The sequence below is a fragment of the Thermobia domestica genome, chromosome 2 (genome assembly GCF_964235325.1).
Source record: "Thermobia domestica chromosome 2, izTheDome1.hap1.1, whole genome shotgun sequence".
Classification (NCBI taxonomy): Eukaryota; Metazoa; Arthropoda; class Insecta; order Zygentoma; family Lepismatidae; genus Thermobia; species Thermobia domestica.
In genome coordinates this window covers 108,118,628-108,138,032 of record NC_137455.1, presented here as the reverse complement: position 1 = coordinate 108,138,032, position 19,405 = coordinate 108,118,628, and the positions used below count along the sequence as shown (strand labels likewise).

The 19,405-nt window shown below is 31.3% G+C and overlaps 1 protein-coding gene across 11 annotated transcripts in view; it reads right to left on the bottom strand.

Moving 5' to 3' along the window:
* The window catches only part of by (focal adhesion protein tensin), a 947,366-nt gene that overhangs the window by 14,751 nt on the left and 913,210 nt on the right, over positions 1-19,405 (bottom strand). For 10 of the 11 annotated variants that reach the window (XM_081744677.1, XM_081744695.1, XM_081744689.1 and 7 more), the window contains 3 exons: positions 13,412-13,584; positions 8,354-8,428; positions 710-969 (listed from right to left, as the gene is read on the bottom strand). In XM_081744677.1, coding sequence (XP_081600803.1) covers positions 710-969; positions 8,354-8,428; positions 13,412-13,584 — 508 coding nt within the window. The remainder of the gene's footprint in view (positions 1-709; positions 970-8,353; positions 8,429-13,411; positions 13,585-19,405) is intronic. The other variant, XM_081744683.1, reaches the window with a different exon arrangement.

Below are 19,405 nucleotides of genomic sequence, written 5' to 3'. Positions count from 1 at the left end.
AACTTACTGTTCCCACGCTTTCGGCCCTCGCTAACTCTGCCAATATGCCCAATATGCTATATGTTCATATGACCTTTCCTACTTATCTCGATGACAGGATTCATCTCCCGACTTTTGTTACATTAATTAAGGTACACCCTGTATATGATTTAAGAACCTTTCTTTGTTTAGAAGAAAAGTTCTTCACTGCTGCTCATTTTACTACTGCTTACTTTGCAATATGCTTTTTTAAGTGCATTCATTACAGATATCACCAAATGAAACAAATTTGTTCGTTATTCTACACTGAATCCGAAGCATAATTCTTTTAAATATTATACTTAGGTATGCAGTATTTCTTCTTTCTTCTGATAATACGTTCTTAAAAATATATAAACAAGAGGAGAAGAGTTAAAACCTAAAATTGGCCATTTTATAATGCCTACTAACATTAACGTACTCGTTTAGATTAAAAATAATAAAATAAAAATATGAGATGCAAGTTCTTCAGGTTATTCTTTGAGTTGAATTGATGATACATAAGAACTAAAACTGTTTGTTAAACTAAAAAAATAAATAAATAAATAAATAAAATAAAATAAAATAAAATGTATATTTCAGTGTATTCAACAACTTGTTCTGTGTATTCCATACTTTTCTGAGATATCAAAATTTCATTGTTTTTTGAAACTTGTTCAAACTGAATATAGATGCGAAAGAAACTACATACCTTCTTCCCTAGAGATTGTAGGCTTGTACCAGAATCGTGATGTATCGCGCACAAACTTCACATGAATGGGACTCACTTCCTGTGGTTCACTATTCGAGTGAATGGAGGATCTTCGTGATTGGCCATAGTACACAGTCGGTGATGACTGGCCTGTGGGAGAGGTAGGTGTTGCAGAAGTATGGGTTGCAGATCCTTCTGTCTGGGATATAAACCCTTGTCTAATTTGCTGCACAGTCACTGGGGATGGGGATCGGTCCTTGCTGTTAACGAAAAAAAGAAATTCGAAAAATTTATAATACAGAACTGGTCACTGTAAGAATAGCAACAAGACGCCAATCTTTAATATACACATATGTATCTATACTTGCTAGACAATCTTTAAAAAGATAATATAAACTTCAGCAACTTTAACTAAGTAAATTACGTACTTCGCTAATTTATTTACTATACAAATGAATGCATACATTAAATTCATGATTTATTTTTAACTGACAAATCTTAAGTGTAAATTCCTTAAAAGTCTTTAAGGAATTGATAGTGTTTGAATTTTAAAATTCTTGAATGACGAATGAGATTTTTTCTTGAAAAAGTTTTTCGATTGAACTTATGTAACTTGAATTCCTGATGGAATGCGCATATAATGCAATAATAATAATAATAATAATAATAATAATAATAATAATAATAATAATAATAATAATAATAATAAACATAGCAACTGAAACGCTTAAGCCACAATTTGTTTACATTCGCGTTCGTAGATACGGAATTTCGTACGAAATTTGGATTATTTCTAACTAGGACAACCCCAAACCCGGAGTAGCGCCTAGACTAAGTAGGCTGGAGGCTGGGGTGACATGTCTGTCTGTCTGTCTCTCTCTCTCTCTCTCTCTCTCATTCCTTATATATTGCAGGATAAATAAATTCATTGTACTAGAAATTTTTCATGTGGATGAATATGCTTTTCCCTTTTCAAGTGATTCTGCCGTATAAATATGTAACCGACCATTCTGTGACAAAAATTGTGTGTGTTAATTTGTTCTGTTTAGTTTGATTGAGAATTTATTTTGTGAACTTCGTCAACTCTTAGATATGTTCCATGTTAATGTCAAAGATTAATATATATGCTCAAGATGGGTCACTCATGTTATTGATGTTATGAAATTTAATTCTGTTGTTGTTAATTTTATTATTGTTTCTTTTATGAATTTAATTATTTTACGATAAATTTAGAGTGCAAATGGAATGTTAAATTCATTTTTATTTGGCTTGGAGCTTGTATTCATATTATTTCTAGATATGCATTTCCACCTAATTCAAGTTGAAGGAAGATTTTTTTTTTCTCAACGTATATTGAATTGTGGATTGAACAACGAAACTACGTATAGCCACAAGTGAATGTTGCATCTATTATAGACGGCAAAATTTTCTTCATGTATTATAACAGAATGTGCATTAGAATCGACACCCTGAAATGTGCTTACTGAACAAAGTCACATACATGATATATATATAATTCATTTACTGTATATTTATATACAACTCTGCTCAGACAGAATTAGTTTGCAAAGAAGATAAGAAATATATTTGAACTAAGAATTTATTAAATAAATTATTGATAACCTCGATACAACAGAGGAAGTTGTTGGCATGTAAAACACAACATACTCACAATTCCTAATAAGTAAAAAATATAGGACCACATTTCGTAAGAAAATCAAATAATTACATTTATCAAAAAATAACAATGGTAGAAAATGTGTCAAAGATACTTTTCTCTTGTTCTTGTTAAATGAAATATAAATACACCACTTCACAATACTTAAGCAACACTATCCAATAAACAAAGACAATATAGCGCCAAGTGAACTTTGTAGTGGACAAACACCGTGTGCGTGGGTTTTCTCGGAGTTCTTCCATTTCCTCTCACTTTATTCATTCCACCATTGCATTTATTTCTGATCATCAATCGTTTCCTTTAGCCTAACCAGCATAACCGCAGGACGTAAAACTAAAAGATTTTTTTTTTAACAAAGACAATATTAACATTAACAAGCATGTGTAATAAACAAGAAAAAGGAACATCTGTTATATCGCAGTTATATTATACAGACTGTTCAGTAATGTAAGGGAAACCAAAACACACCCAATAGAAAGTCAGTGTGATAGTGCTAAGCTCTACGTGAAAAACTTTAATAAGGAGTATGATCACCCTGAACAGAAAAATAGGTACGACATCGTGGAAAATGCACGTAACTATACAGAGAATTTAAATGCTTTACACAATGTCTCTTAACAAATAGGAGAAAAGTTAACGATATACGTAATATAAACTCAAAGAAATATATTATTCATTCATTTTCGAAAGGAATATCCTCTTTGTCAAAGATAGGAATACCTTCATTTTAATTTTTTCCTCCTCAATTTCATTAGCAAATGAAACTAGAGAAACAAAATTTTCCTAGAAATACTTATTTTTATGAGGGTAGAGCACAAAAATCATTGATCTATTGCTAGTCTTGTTTAACTAGCCGTGTTTTGTGTGAAGACTGGGGAAACAAATTACCAGTCGATGTTCTAAACACTCATTCTAGAAGCAGAAAACAGGAAAGTAAATATTAAACAATATTATCACAATTTCTCAGCGTAATTTTCAAATAGTTACACAAAATATTTCTTTGTAAAATATGCAATATATTTGGAATGTCCTCCATAACCAAGTAATCCTCTCCCAAGCTTATGACGTTATAACCCACACAAATTTTGTATTCTACGAACTGACAAATTGTGTGATACTGTTATTTGTTTCGTGTGATTTTTGAAAATTAAAAACAAACAAACAAATGAGACAGAGAGAGAGAGAGAGAGAGAGTTACCGCTAGTGAAGGCTTTTTACTTATGAGTGATGCAGTACAGACATCTATCCTTCGTGCATTGTTCACAACATGAGAATAAGTGTTTCCTTTTCAAATAGTCTAATTAATGTTAATAATCTAATCAATTAATAATTAATAATTTATGTTAATCTAATTAATTGTAATAAAGAATCATCTATTCATTATAATTATTTTTCTTTCTTTCTTTCTTTCGTGTTTTTATTATTATTATTATTATTATTATTATTATTATTATTATTATTATTATTATTATTATTATTATTATTATTATTATTATTTTAAATCAATCTGAAGATTATTTTGGAATGCACTGTATCGTAAATTTAAGTAAAAACTGGTCGAAATTCAAAGTATGATGAAGCGTAACAGTGACTTCGGTTTACTATGCCGGTGCGATAATTAAGCTAGTCAACCGTTTCCCAAACCATCCTTGAGACTGGTGTTTAACCATTCTCACACTTTCAATGAATCTATACGTACAGAGAATTTGGAGTTTCCTTTAGTTGATGGTTACTTTTCCAATAAATGTACATAGATAGGTTTTCTGTAAGACTAACCAGATTTTCTCTTACTAATGACAGCAATAATACCAGATCGTATAAGTTGTTAGAACTATATCAATAATATATTAATTATTTTATTTAATATCATCGTTACTCTTCGCAGAAATGCAGTTTCTTAATGGAACGATTGTTAACACGAAAGACAGATGTTAGTACTTTATTAGAAAATGGCTTTATTTTTTGACTATACCTGTCTGTACCCGTAAACAGGTTATTGTTGCATGTACGTAGCATTAACAAAGAGAGTCAACGCCAAAATATTTTCAAATGTCTCACTAACTCATTAATCACTCACCATTTTTGTTTCCAACAGTGTAAACAGAAGATGCGCCGTCTAACTACATGCTAAATGGGGTATAAAATATAATTAAGTATGCATGTGATAGCTGTCGGATTATAATGTGTCGCATTAAAGGAATAATGTGAAATATAAGCTCTAGTGGTTTGCAAGAGGCTTAAAAGTGAAGTATAATCTCAGACTTGTGTGATTCAGAATAAGTATGTGTGAGCAATGAAACATTAAATGTGTGTTTGTCATATTATTCGGAGGTGTTCACCTTGTTTACACGTGCTGTTGTTGAATAGAAGTGTTAATACATTTGAGTATTATACTTTTTATATAAAATTTCACCACCGAACAGACTGTCACAACAACGGAGGCACAGGCAATGAACTTAAAGCTTAGATAAACAGCATATGTAAATTATTTGATTATTAAGATAACATATTTTTTAGAATATTCATTCTTCTTGTAAAAAAACATTTTTTATCTTCCTTATATTAAACTAATAATAATAATAATTCTCCCTATCTAAAATCTAGTCCATTTTTTCTTATACAAAATATATTAGAATTTCTCTTTATATGCGTAGAATGACCATTTTTGTTTATTGCACAAAAAGTATTAGCTGCACGTGGTCCCGGATTTGATTCCCGGTGGGAGAGAATCGAACCCATTATGGTAGTTCGGATTCCACTTTAAACTGTACGTCTGCGTCTCGTACAGTCTCAGACGCTAAAACTTTAACAAGAACCCTAAATTTAATAAGAACCTTAATGGTTAAATAGTTAGAATATTCTTCTTTCATGTGGAAGATCCACGCTTAATCCCCAGCACAAGTATATGATTTAGATATCACGTTAAAAGTAGGGTCATGCTTCATATGACCTTCTAGCGGAAAAAAGCACGTTGAACTCCAAATAAACAAATAAATAGAAAAAAGTATTAACCTTTCTCATAACAAAAATCTCTGTTTTAAAATATTAGTTTTCTTTCTTCTGTAAGAAGTATTGTTTCTCCTTATACAAAATTTATTAATACTTCTTCTCTTCTTATAAAAGGTGCTAATATTTATTCATTATAGGTAGAATGGTAGAATGTATTATCTTAATACTTCTCATTCTGGCTTTGGAACTACTTAAAACTTAAATAAGAATAAAATGTAACCACAGCAAACACTTATTATCATTTATATGTGTTACAGTATCGGAAATTTACTATTGCCTTCATCAGACAGACAGAATTCTCTCCGAGTCTGAAAACAAGGATGAATCATTGGAAGGATAGAATGTCTGATGAAGGCAATGAAATATTGCCGAAACTAAAACAGAGATTAGTAATAACAGTAGTGCCCACCCCCCCTTATGTCCATGACGCACCCCCCACAATTGTCTATCCATAGGTGTTCTTCCATGAAAAAAAAAATCTTTTCGATTAATTTTTACACCCCCTCAAACATATTTATATAAATTTTAACCCCCCAAATATTTCAATGACGCAGTTTGCGTCATAGCCCCCCCTTGTGGGCACCCCTGGTAATAATAAGTGTTAGCTTTAGTCAAATTTTATTTTTATTTAAGACTGTATTAATGTTTATTCTTATATTACAATTTATTAGTCTTAATTTATTTACGCGTATATACAGAGTGTTAAAAAATGTGTCACAATATTTTGGGAACAGATTCCTCAAATCAAAATAAGAAAAAAAAACGTTCATATGGACCTGCGATCGAAAACGGATAGTTTCGGAATTATAGGGTGTCGAAAACGTGAAACAAGTGAACTTTAAAAGTTCATAGCTCCACTGCTATGGGACCTATCGTAGTCCAGTCAAGACATCACTGAGGAACTGGCATTTGACCTATCCAAATATTCATGTTTAAGAATGCTCCAGTATTTGCAAACCAATTTTTAGAGGGGTAGGTGGAGAATGATCAAGTACTCCCAAACAACCTCTCTAAAAATGGTTGTACAAATAGCGGAGGTTCTGAAAGATGGAAATTTGGATAGTTTACATACTAGTTCCTCAGTGATGTCTTGACCTGACTACGATCGGTCCTATAGTAGTGGAACTACGGACCTTTAAATTTCATTTTTTTTTTTTATGTTCTCGGCACCCTATAACTACGAAACTATGCACTTCCGACCACAGGTCCATATGAACTTTTTTTTTCTTATTTTGATATGACGATTCTATTTCTAAATTTTTTTAACAAATTTTTGTAACACCCTGTATACGTAAAAAAAAATGAAATGAAATCTTTGAGTTTTACGTCCCACGGTTATGCCGGTTAGGCTAAAGGAGACGGTGATTATGAGAAATGAATGAAATGGTGGAATGAAGAAAGTGGGAGGAAACGGGAGAACCCCGAGAAAACCCACGCACACGGTGTTTGTCCACCACAAAGTTCACTTGGTGGGAGCAGGGTTTGAACCCGGGACCCCATACAACAGAGGTGAACGCTCTACCACTGAGCCACCGCGGCCCCCCTGTATACGTATCAATCTACTTTCTTTTTCATTATTTTCTTTCCTTAGTATAATAAAGTTAACGTTGAAAAAGCAGTACGTTAAAGAGCTGTCATCGTTTTAACCTGAAAGTTATTTTTTCAAAAGTAAATGCATTATTAAAAATAGTATTGTATATATTGTCAAAAGCACTACAGTCAAATTACAAAAATACAGACACTCAAGTTATCTAATTCTACAAACATATGGAAAGATCTTCCCGTGTTCCGCTAGGATTACAAAAAGTGCTAACTGAGTTAAAAGATAGTAAAAGAAACATAGAAAGAGAGAGAGAGAGAGAGAGAAAGAAAGAAAGAGAAATTACGAATTAAAGAGTTGTTACGACCTAACCAACGGACTACACAGAAAACCAACTATTAATTTTTGTTTTTATGTGATGGAAATTTTTATATGAAAGAATACTGACTCCCTTTAAAATAATCACATCAAACTACTGAAGATAGCACGCAGAGGTAATTATTATTATTATTATTATTATTATTATTATTATTATTATTATTATTATTATTATTATTATTATTATTATTATTATTATTATTATTATTATACTAATAATAAATCTTTGCTAATAGTTAATTGCTTTATTTTAAGAACGACTAATTACAAACGAAGAACTTAGCATCTCCCAAGATATAATGTTTGATAACATAATTATGAATATAGATATCCAATTTCTTCAAAAGCAAAACTATTAATATTGTTCTTATTTATATATTAAGACTTAACGCCTTTTCACATGTTAATAATTTCTCTTACACAGAAATCACTAATATTATTACATCCTTCATATAAAAACTATTAATGCTTCTTTTAATGTGAAAGAAAAAGAAAAATCAACGATCAAAATAGTACACGATACTATCATCTTACCTGACGGTTAGTTTGTAAAAAGACGATATTGTGTAAGATCTCAAAACTACATTTCCCAAACTACAAAATACACATTCACACATGTAAGCTCAAGCTACAAGCAAACGCGCGCCTAAAGCTTCCAGTGGTTCGCAAGGAACAATTTCTAACTGAATCAAAGGGAGACGGACACTATGAGTCAACCTAATCAAAGGGCAATATAGAAAATGAATAATTAATGACTACTCTCATATGACGGGCATTCGAACACGAAGGAATATTGATTTAAAAATGTCACATAGAACTTCCAGATGACAGCATGCAAGGATAAAAGTCCTAACAAACTAATGAAATGGTTAGTTACCCTATTTTACCAACAACTGACTACAAATGACGATTTGCTATCTAAAGAACAATAAAATTGTTATAATTAATCTTGGTGATAGAAGTATCGATATATTTATGTCTGTTCAAATGTCACACTATCCTGCAACACAAAACACAAACGGACACATGCTTCCCTTACCTAGAAACAGACGAATTCGAGGGCCACTTGCGAAGATTTTTAAGAGAACCTGAATTACCAGAACCAAGTGCTCGTCTACGATATTAAATAAAAAAAGAAGAGGAAAACACAAAATTGTAAAGAACTCAAATCAACTAAGACTACTTAAGAATATTTGGTAATTACTCAGACCGAAAAAAATATATATTGAAAATGAAACAAATACACCTAAACAAAACCAACTAAAGAAGAAAAAAACCCATTAGAAAAGTATAAATAAATATTCAAAACTGAAATAAACAAGAACGTGAGAACCATTTAAAGAATCAGCGAATACAGATTCAGTATTGACACATATTAACAAATAACATCTATGCGTGTAGTAGAGTTTTCTTTCGTAGTACAGTGTAGCATTTACAGTGTAGCAGTATGCATTTCAATTCTTTGAAGAAAATAAAATGCTACAGCCCATCAGCAAGTTTACATTTTCTATCTTAGTTCTAAGAATTACACCTAAAATTATGCATTCTTTTCGACTCTCCACTCGATTCTTCCATGTATTTCTGACTCATTTTCCTTTGTCCCCAACTAAAATTCTACTCTGTATGGTCACAATGTAGCAAGAAAATCTTTGTTTAGCTATTTTGGCTTCAATACTAAGACGATATTTTCTCAAATCTATAGTGAATATTAATGATATGAGTTCAGTCTTGTTTCTAATATATTTTAGAACCAACTAACCATATTTTAATACACTTATATTCATATATTTCTTAATATAGTATAGCATAATGTCCCACGGGACCGAGAAAGAGTTTACTCACTCGAGAATTCCACGAAATTATAATAAGAATACATTTGATTTTTAAAAAAGATTTAATCCTAATTATATTCCTTAAAATGAACTTAACTTAATGAAAAAAAATTGCTTTCGCTAACAAATTCAAATGTAGGGAAATACGAATTCACTCTTAAAATCCACTGAATTTTTTTCTTACTTTTTCTTAAAAAGGTACAGGTATAAGGATATTTACATCAAGATACAGTTATTTTCCTAGTGTATGAAAAATACATTCGAATAAGCATGTATATTTAAAAAAATGAGTATTGCAGTTTAAAGTAAAAGCTTTCAAATAATAATAATTTCAATTTAACGTTCCACGTTTATGCTCCGAGGCTAACGGAGGTGATGATGAACGAAATGGTGGAATGAAGGAAGTGGGTGGAAACAGGAGATTTGCGAGAAAACCCACGCACAGAGTGTTTGTCTACCACAAAGTTCCCTTGGTGCGACCTGGGATCGAACAGGACCTCTATGCACCAAAGGTTAACTTGTTAAGCGCCAAGCCTCAAAAGCAGATGTTTCACTTCGGGGCCATTAGCGTCCACTCCGGGGCCACTAGTCTATTGAATAACACGTGAAGTATGCATAACATAAATATGAAAATGGCCCCCAGTGATAGACCATGTATGCATAAACTATATGCACATGACGCTTAAAATGTTGACTGATAATCATAGTTTTAACTATCTTCATATCTAAAACTTACAACTTCAACAAAGTAACTCTTGTTATAAGTCTGTCTGATATTCTCGCCACCGCAAATGATACAAATAATGATAGATAATTAATCATTAAACTGCATACACACACACACACACCCCCAAAAAAAAAAAAAAATCGTTAGCCAAAGAAAAAGAAAGCTTAGATCAGACAAGAAAAATAGTAAAATGTTAATTTCGGTTTTACGTGGTATTACAAGTAACACACAATCGTATCCAAGCTTCTTCACAAATAACACACAGTCGTACCCAAGCTTCTTCACGAGTTCTCCGCAAAATTTGTTCTTTCATAAATAGCAAGTTTATCATGAGGTTATGTTTCAATTTTAAATCCTTTGCACTTAAAATACAGAAGTGACTTACCCTGCTGAAAAAGGTCACATAAGAAGTGAACGAAACACTTCAGGTAAATTCTTATTGACGCAATTAACAAAGCAAATGTTACACTTAACGCTATAAAAATTAGTATTCCGACTGTATGCGTGAGGGAATCTTCGCCTTTCGTTCAACACTACTAGAATTGTTATCAATATTCGAAGGGGGAAATTCCTTTTGAAATTCTTTACAAGGATTAAGAAAGATACTAATATTTTCGATATAGTTGGTAGATTTTTGTCTATGATATGTCATTCTGTGCTATCAAACTAATAGTATTTGAGATGAGTGAGCTTAACTCTGACACATATATTAATCAAAGGAGAAAACAATTAATTTAAACTTATTTTTACACACTAGATCCTCCGTTGGTGCGAATATCAATATCAATAGTGAATGACTGGACCGAGACTCGAACCTGGGATCTCCGGCATACCATACCGATGCGTTAACCACTACACCACCCAGTCCGCTGCCCAGAACACCCACATACTCTTTCACTCCTGAATTCGGTGTTCTCCACTCTGACCACATGGCTTGTACCACAGCATAGCTGCTGTGCTTGGACAATCAAGTGTCCATCTAATGACGGTTGTACTTTTATATATACTACTGAAAGGTGGAAACAACCGATTTAAACTTATTTTTACACACTAGATTCACAACCCATATGGTCTGAGTGTAGAGCACCGACTTCAGGAGTGAGAGTGTGTGGCTGTTCTGGGAAGCGGACTGGGTGCCTGATACATACAACAGCTGTCTCAGCGGACACATACAACAGCTGAGACATTTTTCTTCTGATTGGTTCTTGACAGTAGCAAATCCCTTCAAGTATACTTATTTGAAAATTCCTATATAAATGTTTTATTTTTTAATATTTAATTTTTATTTATATACATTACTTGTTATTTCCTTATTCTTCATTATTTAGAAATTTACAAATTCGTTCACATTACGGTTACTTCTTACTCATTTAGAATTTATTGTTTTTCAAACACTATTTTACTATTTTGTCCCAGGAATAAAGTTTAAACTGCTACTGATGCATATCAAAGGATTATAAAATGATGATTTGGTATTCCCATTGTAAATGTTTGTAAAATACCGTAATCCTAATTTCAAAGAATCCTAATGTAGCACTAATGCATTTTATATATTATCTAGCAGATGTTTTCTATTGTTGCTAATAACACTAAATGACGATCTTAACTAAACTAATTTAAACTAACAATTCATTACTTTAAATAATTAAATTTGTAAAAGAAATTGAAGATACAGAGAAAGACATACAACTAGAGCTCGAGGTGGAAAAGGAAGAGGCTATAATGTTCCTGGATATGAGAATAAGGAAGAAACAAGGAGTGATATACACAGAATAGTACCTAGAAAGTTGCGAGTCGGGAAACTATTGCCACGTCAAAAGTGATGTGCATCACTCGACCATGAAGAATGACATCAATAATACGAAGAAAAGAATTATGCAAATAAGCAGTGAAAAAGCAAAGCAGAACAAAGTATACAATTATACCATAAGCAGCTAGAAAATAATGGATATAATAAAAAAAAGTTAAACAAAAGCGCAGAAGGGGAGCACGGTGGCTCAGTAGTAGAGCGTTTACCTCCGGTGCTTGGGGTCCATGGTTCGATCTCAGCTCGTGCTGTGTGGACTTTGTGGTGCACAAACACCGTGCTCGTGGGTTTTCTCGGTGTTCTCCCGTTTCCTCACACTTTCTTCATTCCACCATTTCATTCATTAATCATCATCATCGTCTCTTTTGGCCTAACCGGCATAACCGTGGGACGTAAAACTGAAAAATTTCATTTCATTTCAAAAACGCAGAAAGAGATGAAGAAGACGAGAAGTAGAACGACGTGAAGGAGGGATAGGAGAAAGAAAAATGTGGTGAGGGATAGAAAGTTTAGGAGAAGAGAGATAAATTATTAAAAGAATGCTGAAGAAGATGGGACGCATATCAACATATAGAAAAGAAAGCAAGAGACTACTGGAAGTAATAAGGGTGAAAAGGAAGAAGAGAGAAGAAGAATAAAGGACATTGATGGAGAAAAAATGAGTGATCTACAAAATTCAGTGCAGCGAGTGGAAAGAGACTTAGAGAACGTACATGTATAAAACAACATAAAGATGACATTAGGTTAGAGAGGGACAAAAATCGGTCTACAAACACATAAGAGACACGGGACATGCAGTTAATTGAAAAGAAGTAAAAATTCTAGGCCAAGAAGATAGAAGCATAGTCAGGAAATGGAAGGAGGCACGGTTTACAGAAATGGAGGGTAATAAAGTAATGAACTGGAACTCAGGACTTAACATAGACCAGAAGTCGAATAAATTATTACAAAAGCTTACAGTATAAAATGTGATGTGTATATATATATGCTACAGTATATATATATTGATGTACATGTTGTAAATGTATATGTGTGAATATTTCGGTGTAATAGTGTTTATATGTTTATTTATTAATTTATATATATACAATTATTTAAGTTAATTAATTGTTAGTTTCAATTATTTAATTAAGCTCGTCATTTTATGTTATTAGCAACAATAGAAAGCATCTATATAGACATTTTCAAATAAGTATACTTGAAGGAGATTTGCTGCTGCCAGGGGCCATTAAAAATGTCTCATTTGTTGTATGTATATAAGATTATACAGTTATCCTGTATCTCATAGTGCCTGATAAAGCCAAAGAGATAGTTGGTGAAACTGTAACATGTATTTAATTTTTAATGGAAATATATGGTTTTGCTCAGCAAATAATTAGTGTGTATTTAACATTATCTCAATTTATTATTTTTTATTAATACATTCACGAGTGAATATTTTAAACGTTCGGCTTAATTTAGCAGATTTCGAATATAAACTTAATTCATTTGACTCAAAAAGTTGTTTTTTTAATAAACATTTTAAAGGATTTTAGATAGCAGAAACTCTAAAGAGGAGTATTTTAGGGCAAAGGTTTCATAAACATTTTTATTATTCTAGGGAGAATTGTTGGCTTACACTATTTCACCAGCTTATTTTACAAACAAATTGTAGAAATAATCTCTTCCGACAACGACGTTCTACTACTGTGCCAGAACAAAAATGAAATTACTTTACTAGGAAATACCTACCGTATGGTTGTCGGACTCTTGGGAGGAAGCCCAGATAATGAACCTTCCTGATGATTAACATACGGTGTTCTTGGATGGACAGGGAAAGCTGGAGTCTGTGGACGTGGGCTGCCCGATCTTGGACTTCCAGATTCATCATTTGATCTCCATGATGTAAAGCTGTCATCCTTCAACTGAAAATATGAAAGTTCAAATATAAGGTACACTTATATGATGCTGGAAGTAAATAATAGCACTGATTAATTTACATATAAATTAAGGAAAACTATTATAAAAAAAAAAAAACAATATTTTATCATTCTATGTGTTTATCTAGCCTAATGTGTGGGTATTAATTTGAGTTGATACAAATAACTTCACTTGTTACTACATAATTATTTGCCGTAAAAATAATGAAGAATGTAATTGACTTCTTTCATTGATGACTTATTTTACGTAGCGAAGTTAAGGTTCTGCAGCCTTAGCCTTGTAAGCATTTATCAACCAAAATTCCAGATATTTAATTCGAACAACATATTTAGTACTATAACTGCGGAAAAGTACATCATACTCATAATCCATAGAGTGACAATGAACATTGAAAAATATTTAATGAGTATAGCTATAACATTTTTTTTTAAAGTAATACTTTTTACTTTAGTTTTCCAAGTAGTCATGAAAGGGTAAATGGGTATATTGAGATCTGTGGAATAAACATTTATTTATATTTACTTATAATGTTTGCTGTTTGTAGAAAGATGTCCTAAATACCGGCTCAATAGTATGAAGCGATTTCTAGCTAATGCAATTACTAAATTATAATGTAGAGTCTAGATTCTTTGTACTGCTTAGAAACTTATTTCTTCCACGATTTCTGAAAGAAGTCCATTTACTACATGGCATATTAATTACCGGTATTTTAAGATTTCAATAATAAAGAGTCATCTCAGTTTTATTAATTTAAGATAACTGGTTAGGTAGAGCGTCGATATCAATAAAGTACCTTACTCAATATATTTAAAAATAAATCTATGAAAAATCTGTTTTATTGCACAGCAATATTACCACCATGAATTTCACGTAACATAAAAAGGTTCTCAACTAATGCACAAAGGAATTTCCGTGTATAAGAAATTTTTATCATTTCATGAATGCAATACAAGGTGTCTATTAAATGTTTATTTTAAATTCCACTTTCTCCAAGCTCTGTTTCTTAATTTATGCAGTGAGAATATTAGTAATGTGTTAATCATCTTTATTTTCATTCTGATAAATTAAACTTATTTATCAATTAAAATATGCATATATTATAAACTACAAAAATACTATTTCTTTAAGTCACTGCAAAATATCAAAAAACAAATACTTCCGTATTGCTTAAAACGCACTTTGGATACAATAAAATTTTAACAGCAGAATATCATTTATCAAAATATCAGTTGATAACGTTGTACAGTAACTAACAAAAACAAAAAGAGTACAACCATCAAAAGACAAAACGAAATACACTATAACAATTAACTTTTTGAGATTACCAACATCGCAGAAGTTTTTCGTTGAAATCACTTTCAGATCTCATTAAGGGAAATTAAAAAATTATAACAGAACTGGTAACTGTGTGTACAAATGAAGTAGGTGTGGAGACTAATGTAAGTCATTTATCAGTTAAAAAGAAAAATCGTAAGCTATTTGATTATATTATTATAATACTAATTACATTATAATAATCTTAATTATTACTATTTCTCAGATATAATATATTGATTTTGTTATGTTAATTATTGTCAATGCCATGTTTAATAAATGTTTTTTTTCTAAATGTTCACAAAGTATACATTTATAGTGTCTCCTTCAAGTATTCAGTTAAATTCTAGATGTTTCCCAAATTTAATAATCTAATAGACGTTTCCTAACCCAAAAGTAAATTCATGTCTAGTTTCAGGTTTTCAAGGTTTATCCAAGTCAGTAGACATTCTGTTATTAATTAAAATGAATACGAAGATGACTCACTAAATTATTAGAAACCTTTCTACAGTAAATTATTTTTATTATAAGAATATCTTGTTCATTTCTTTGAGTTACTAATATTAGCCTTGCTGTGAGAAAACGTGTCGCAAACGATTCAATTTATAATTAACCATATCTTATTGTCTATGCAACTATACATATATATAACATTGTCTATTTCTACTGCAGCTAAATACTAGTCATTACAATTTGCTCATTTAGCTCTAAATATTATCTTCCTGTACTAGACAATACACAAGCATCAAGAGACATGCGAAAGAATTTTAAGTACGAAGCAGTAAACAAGTGAAATTTAAACAAGAAACTAGATTAAATACTGACAAAACGATACACACATAGACTACTAAAGTCAGATCCAGTTTTTATTACATTTTAATTTTATTTCTTGTGGTGTTAACTTTTCTCGATAAACTAGCAACCAGAAACAAGTCATTTATTTATTTCTCTTTCATTTCTCACGAACCCCCCCCCCCCCTATATATAGAAACAAAAAAAAAAAACTTACTAAAAAGTAAAGAAAGAACAAGAAAATTTAGAAAGCCCTGGAAAGGATTGAAAATGATCGTTGATGAGAATATCACTGCATGAAAACCTTAATAAAGCATAATAATGCACTGTAATCAGAATATAAAAGAGAGAAAAACAAGGAGAAAATGCGGAAAAGAATTCCATGATTCAATACAGAAGAATAGACTGATTTTCTCTAATTTTTCTTTTCCTTTTTTATACTCGGATGATGATCGATTAATAATAATCGAAAGCATTAGTTATTTTTAATCTAAGTGAGTATAATACTGAAGATATCCAACACAGGTGACTTATATTTTAATTTTCGTATCTTCGCGTTGAGATTCTTTCGTATAATCACATAAAAATTAAGTATGTATCATTTCTAAGGGATTATAATTAACTTCTGGATACCAACACTATTGCAGCATAAGTATTCGTTTCTTCCATAATATTGGTTCAAATATTTTGTGTCCTCACGCTTCGCAAAGAAAACGTAGGTTGTAATTTTTTTAAAAAAAAGTTATTTGCATATGTAAACGCTTGGTCTACTAATACAATCAATTCCTAAATTGTAACTATAAGGGAACTACATATTCTAAAAGTATTAACTATAATCCTCTATTCATAACGATATATCGAAAGAAGTTTCCATAGCAAATTTATTGTGATTTTATGTGATCTAATTAAAAATAATCATGCAATATTATAAAGATACATATTTATATTAACACGGAATGTTTTCTTACTTATGTAGTAAACTTTGAGAGGTAATTCATTACATAAGATAGAGCACGACAATTTTTAAATAAATACGGAACGAAAAACATAATTTCAGTGTCACAAACTTCTGAAAGAAAGGGACAGTAATGCATCCTACCTCGACAAAAAGATTTGAAAAGTTAAAGCCCATATTATCAACTTAACCCAACTATCCATGTTTCCAAACATCGATTTTTATGACAACGCAAGAATTACCTAATCTTCCCTAGTTAGGTCACAAAATTTCCTAATACTGCACATTTTTGAGTTACTTAGAAAGAAGAGATAATTAGTTTACATATAAAAATTCAAACGTATTCCTATTTTTATCTTACTGAACCTCTCATTCAGCAACTTATGGCACCAAAATGATGCATTTTTCGTTCAGTTATGTTTTATGTAATGAATCCTATCACAAAATTTGTACATAGTCAAGAAATCACCCCGTATAGACATACAATAAACATAAACAAATTGAAATGTCTACTCTAATGCAGAACTACCAAGTAACACATTCGCCCAAAGCCTCTGAAAGCAACACAACACCAAAGCAGTGTGTGGCACACTACCTGCAAGTGATGTGGAAGAAGTAAGGGTTTATGATGTAGAAAGACAGCTGAGACGATGTATAAAATATAATACATATCAGGCATCATGTAAACAAGTAAGTAGGTAGATAGGTAACGTCTGTGCAAGAAAAGGTGTTGGTGGTTTGGTCATTCTATATTAGGCTGTAAGAAGTGAAAATACATGACAGCAAGCACGGTAACCACTAATATGTGAATATTCTCTCATTCAGTTTTGCATTGTTAATAAATGAAAAAATAAAAATAATAATAATAAAGCATCACTTATGCAAACGTTCGTGTTTATTGATTACCTCTACTACTTAGTGTCTATACATAATTTTGTTCCTTTTAATTTATTCGAAGACGAGACAAAAATCACGTGAAAATTAATGAACGTTAAATGCTTGCCCATAACCTTAATTCAATAAACTACACACAAAGCAACTCAATAGTTAAAGATCTGAAGCTTTTATAATTCCATTATACTGTATCTTGACATCTAAATCTAAACTGAATAATGCTAAACTAAATGCAGCTTTGAGAACAACGCATAGTGAGGTCATTTTTCAACCTAAATTGACTTCTATAATCCCACTAGCATTGACTATGATATCATCAGTAACTTCTTTATTAAAGTTAGCAATTATTTTGACAAGAAATTTATATTCATAATTAGTTGATGGTACTAAATATTACTTTCGTCAAAACATGTCTGGATCTTTTGGATTTAAGTCACAAAATTTAACAGTATCATGTAAGGGGTGGTGCATGATGTATTTCAAGTTTAAGGTTGCTAATCAATCTCGTCCCATTTATTTATTTATCTACTTATTTCAATATGCTGCAGTAATTAAAGAATAATTCTAAACTATGCATAATCACTTTCAAAATATTTTTAGTAAAATAATCTGTATTGACATGTTTCTCACTTACAAGAGGTGAAGTCCCTGTGAGAATACTTGCAATTACACGAGAGCTGTTTAAAATGTAACAACTTGTATATGTCAGTCAAATACTACCATATAGTGTGGAAGAATACATCTCCACATCAATCATTACGTCATACGCTTACACGACGAAGTGGATAGGAAAAAGATCATCTCGAAACAATGTTGCCAATTTAGCCTTTTTCACACGGTGTTAGCCAGTAAAAATGTAGTACGGCTATCAGCTATAAATTTTGGAGAATTTTGCTTTGAAATAGTCAATTTCTATCTATTTTTGTTCAATTGTAGTTGAATACGTTTTCCAGTCAAACTTCTCGAATACTGTGAATTAAAACAGAACCATAACCTGTTCTGATAATTTTATTTATCAACCTCAACTTCGCTTACCTCAGTCTCGCGGCAAATTAGAATTCTGGAGATACCAATTTAAACGAGTCTAATTTGGATATAGCTAATTTAATCGAGACTAATTTCGGAATGAGAATTCTGAATATATATAACATGAATTGTGTTACTTTTCGCATTTTGCTAGAACAATAGTTCTACCGACATGTAGTTAACATTGCCACAACGATTGGGGACGAAGAAAAGAATTCAAGGGGTATGTAGCACCTCCTTAATGAAGCACGCAAAGCGTGCTGTACATATTTTAAGTATGGGTTAAGGATGAAAATATTTGTTTTGAGACATCAGGACTAATAATACAGTTTGTTGTAGCACTACTACAGTGCTAGTAAAATTTACTTCTTTATAGCTAAATTTTGTTAGCTATAAATTTGGCTAATAATTTTCAACGAGGTTATCCATTTTAACTCAGGTCTGTGTGCGTCATTTAGCTACTTTTTGAAGGCACCTGTTCACAACTCTGCCTCGAAAACATTGACTATTTTACTGATTAGCATTTCGTACTTTCTAGACAATTAAGCAGAGGAATTTTAATATTAAGTATTTGATTTCCAAAATATCTTTGAAATAAGTGGGTACAAAGATAATGAGCACTTTTAATTAGCTGTTATACATATAAGTAGTTGATTTTTTTTAAAAAAATATTTTTTCACGTGATTAATACCTCGATGTACGTATGTTATTAATTATAACTTACTACTTCATGCTATGTTATAATTGTAATATCAATAAAACTGTTATTATCATGTAATCTTGTGTTATACATACAAATAGCTAATATATGTAGATTGTAAGTA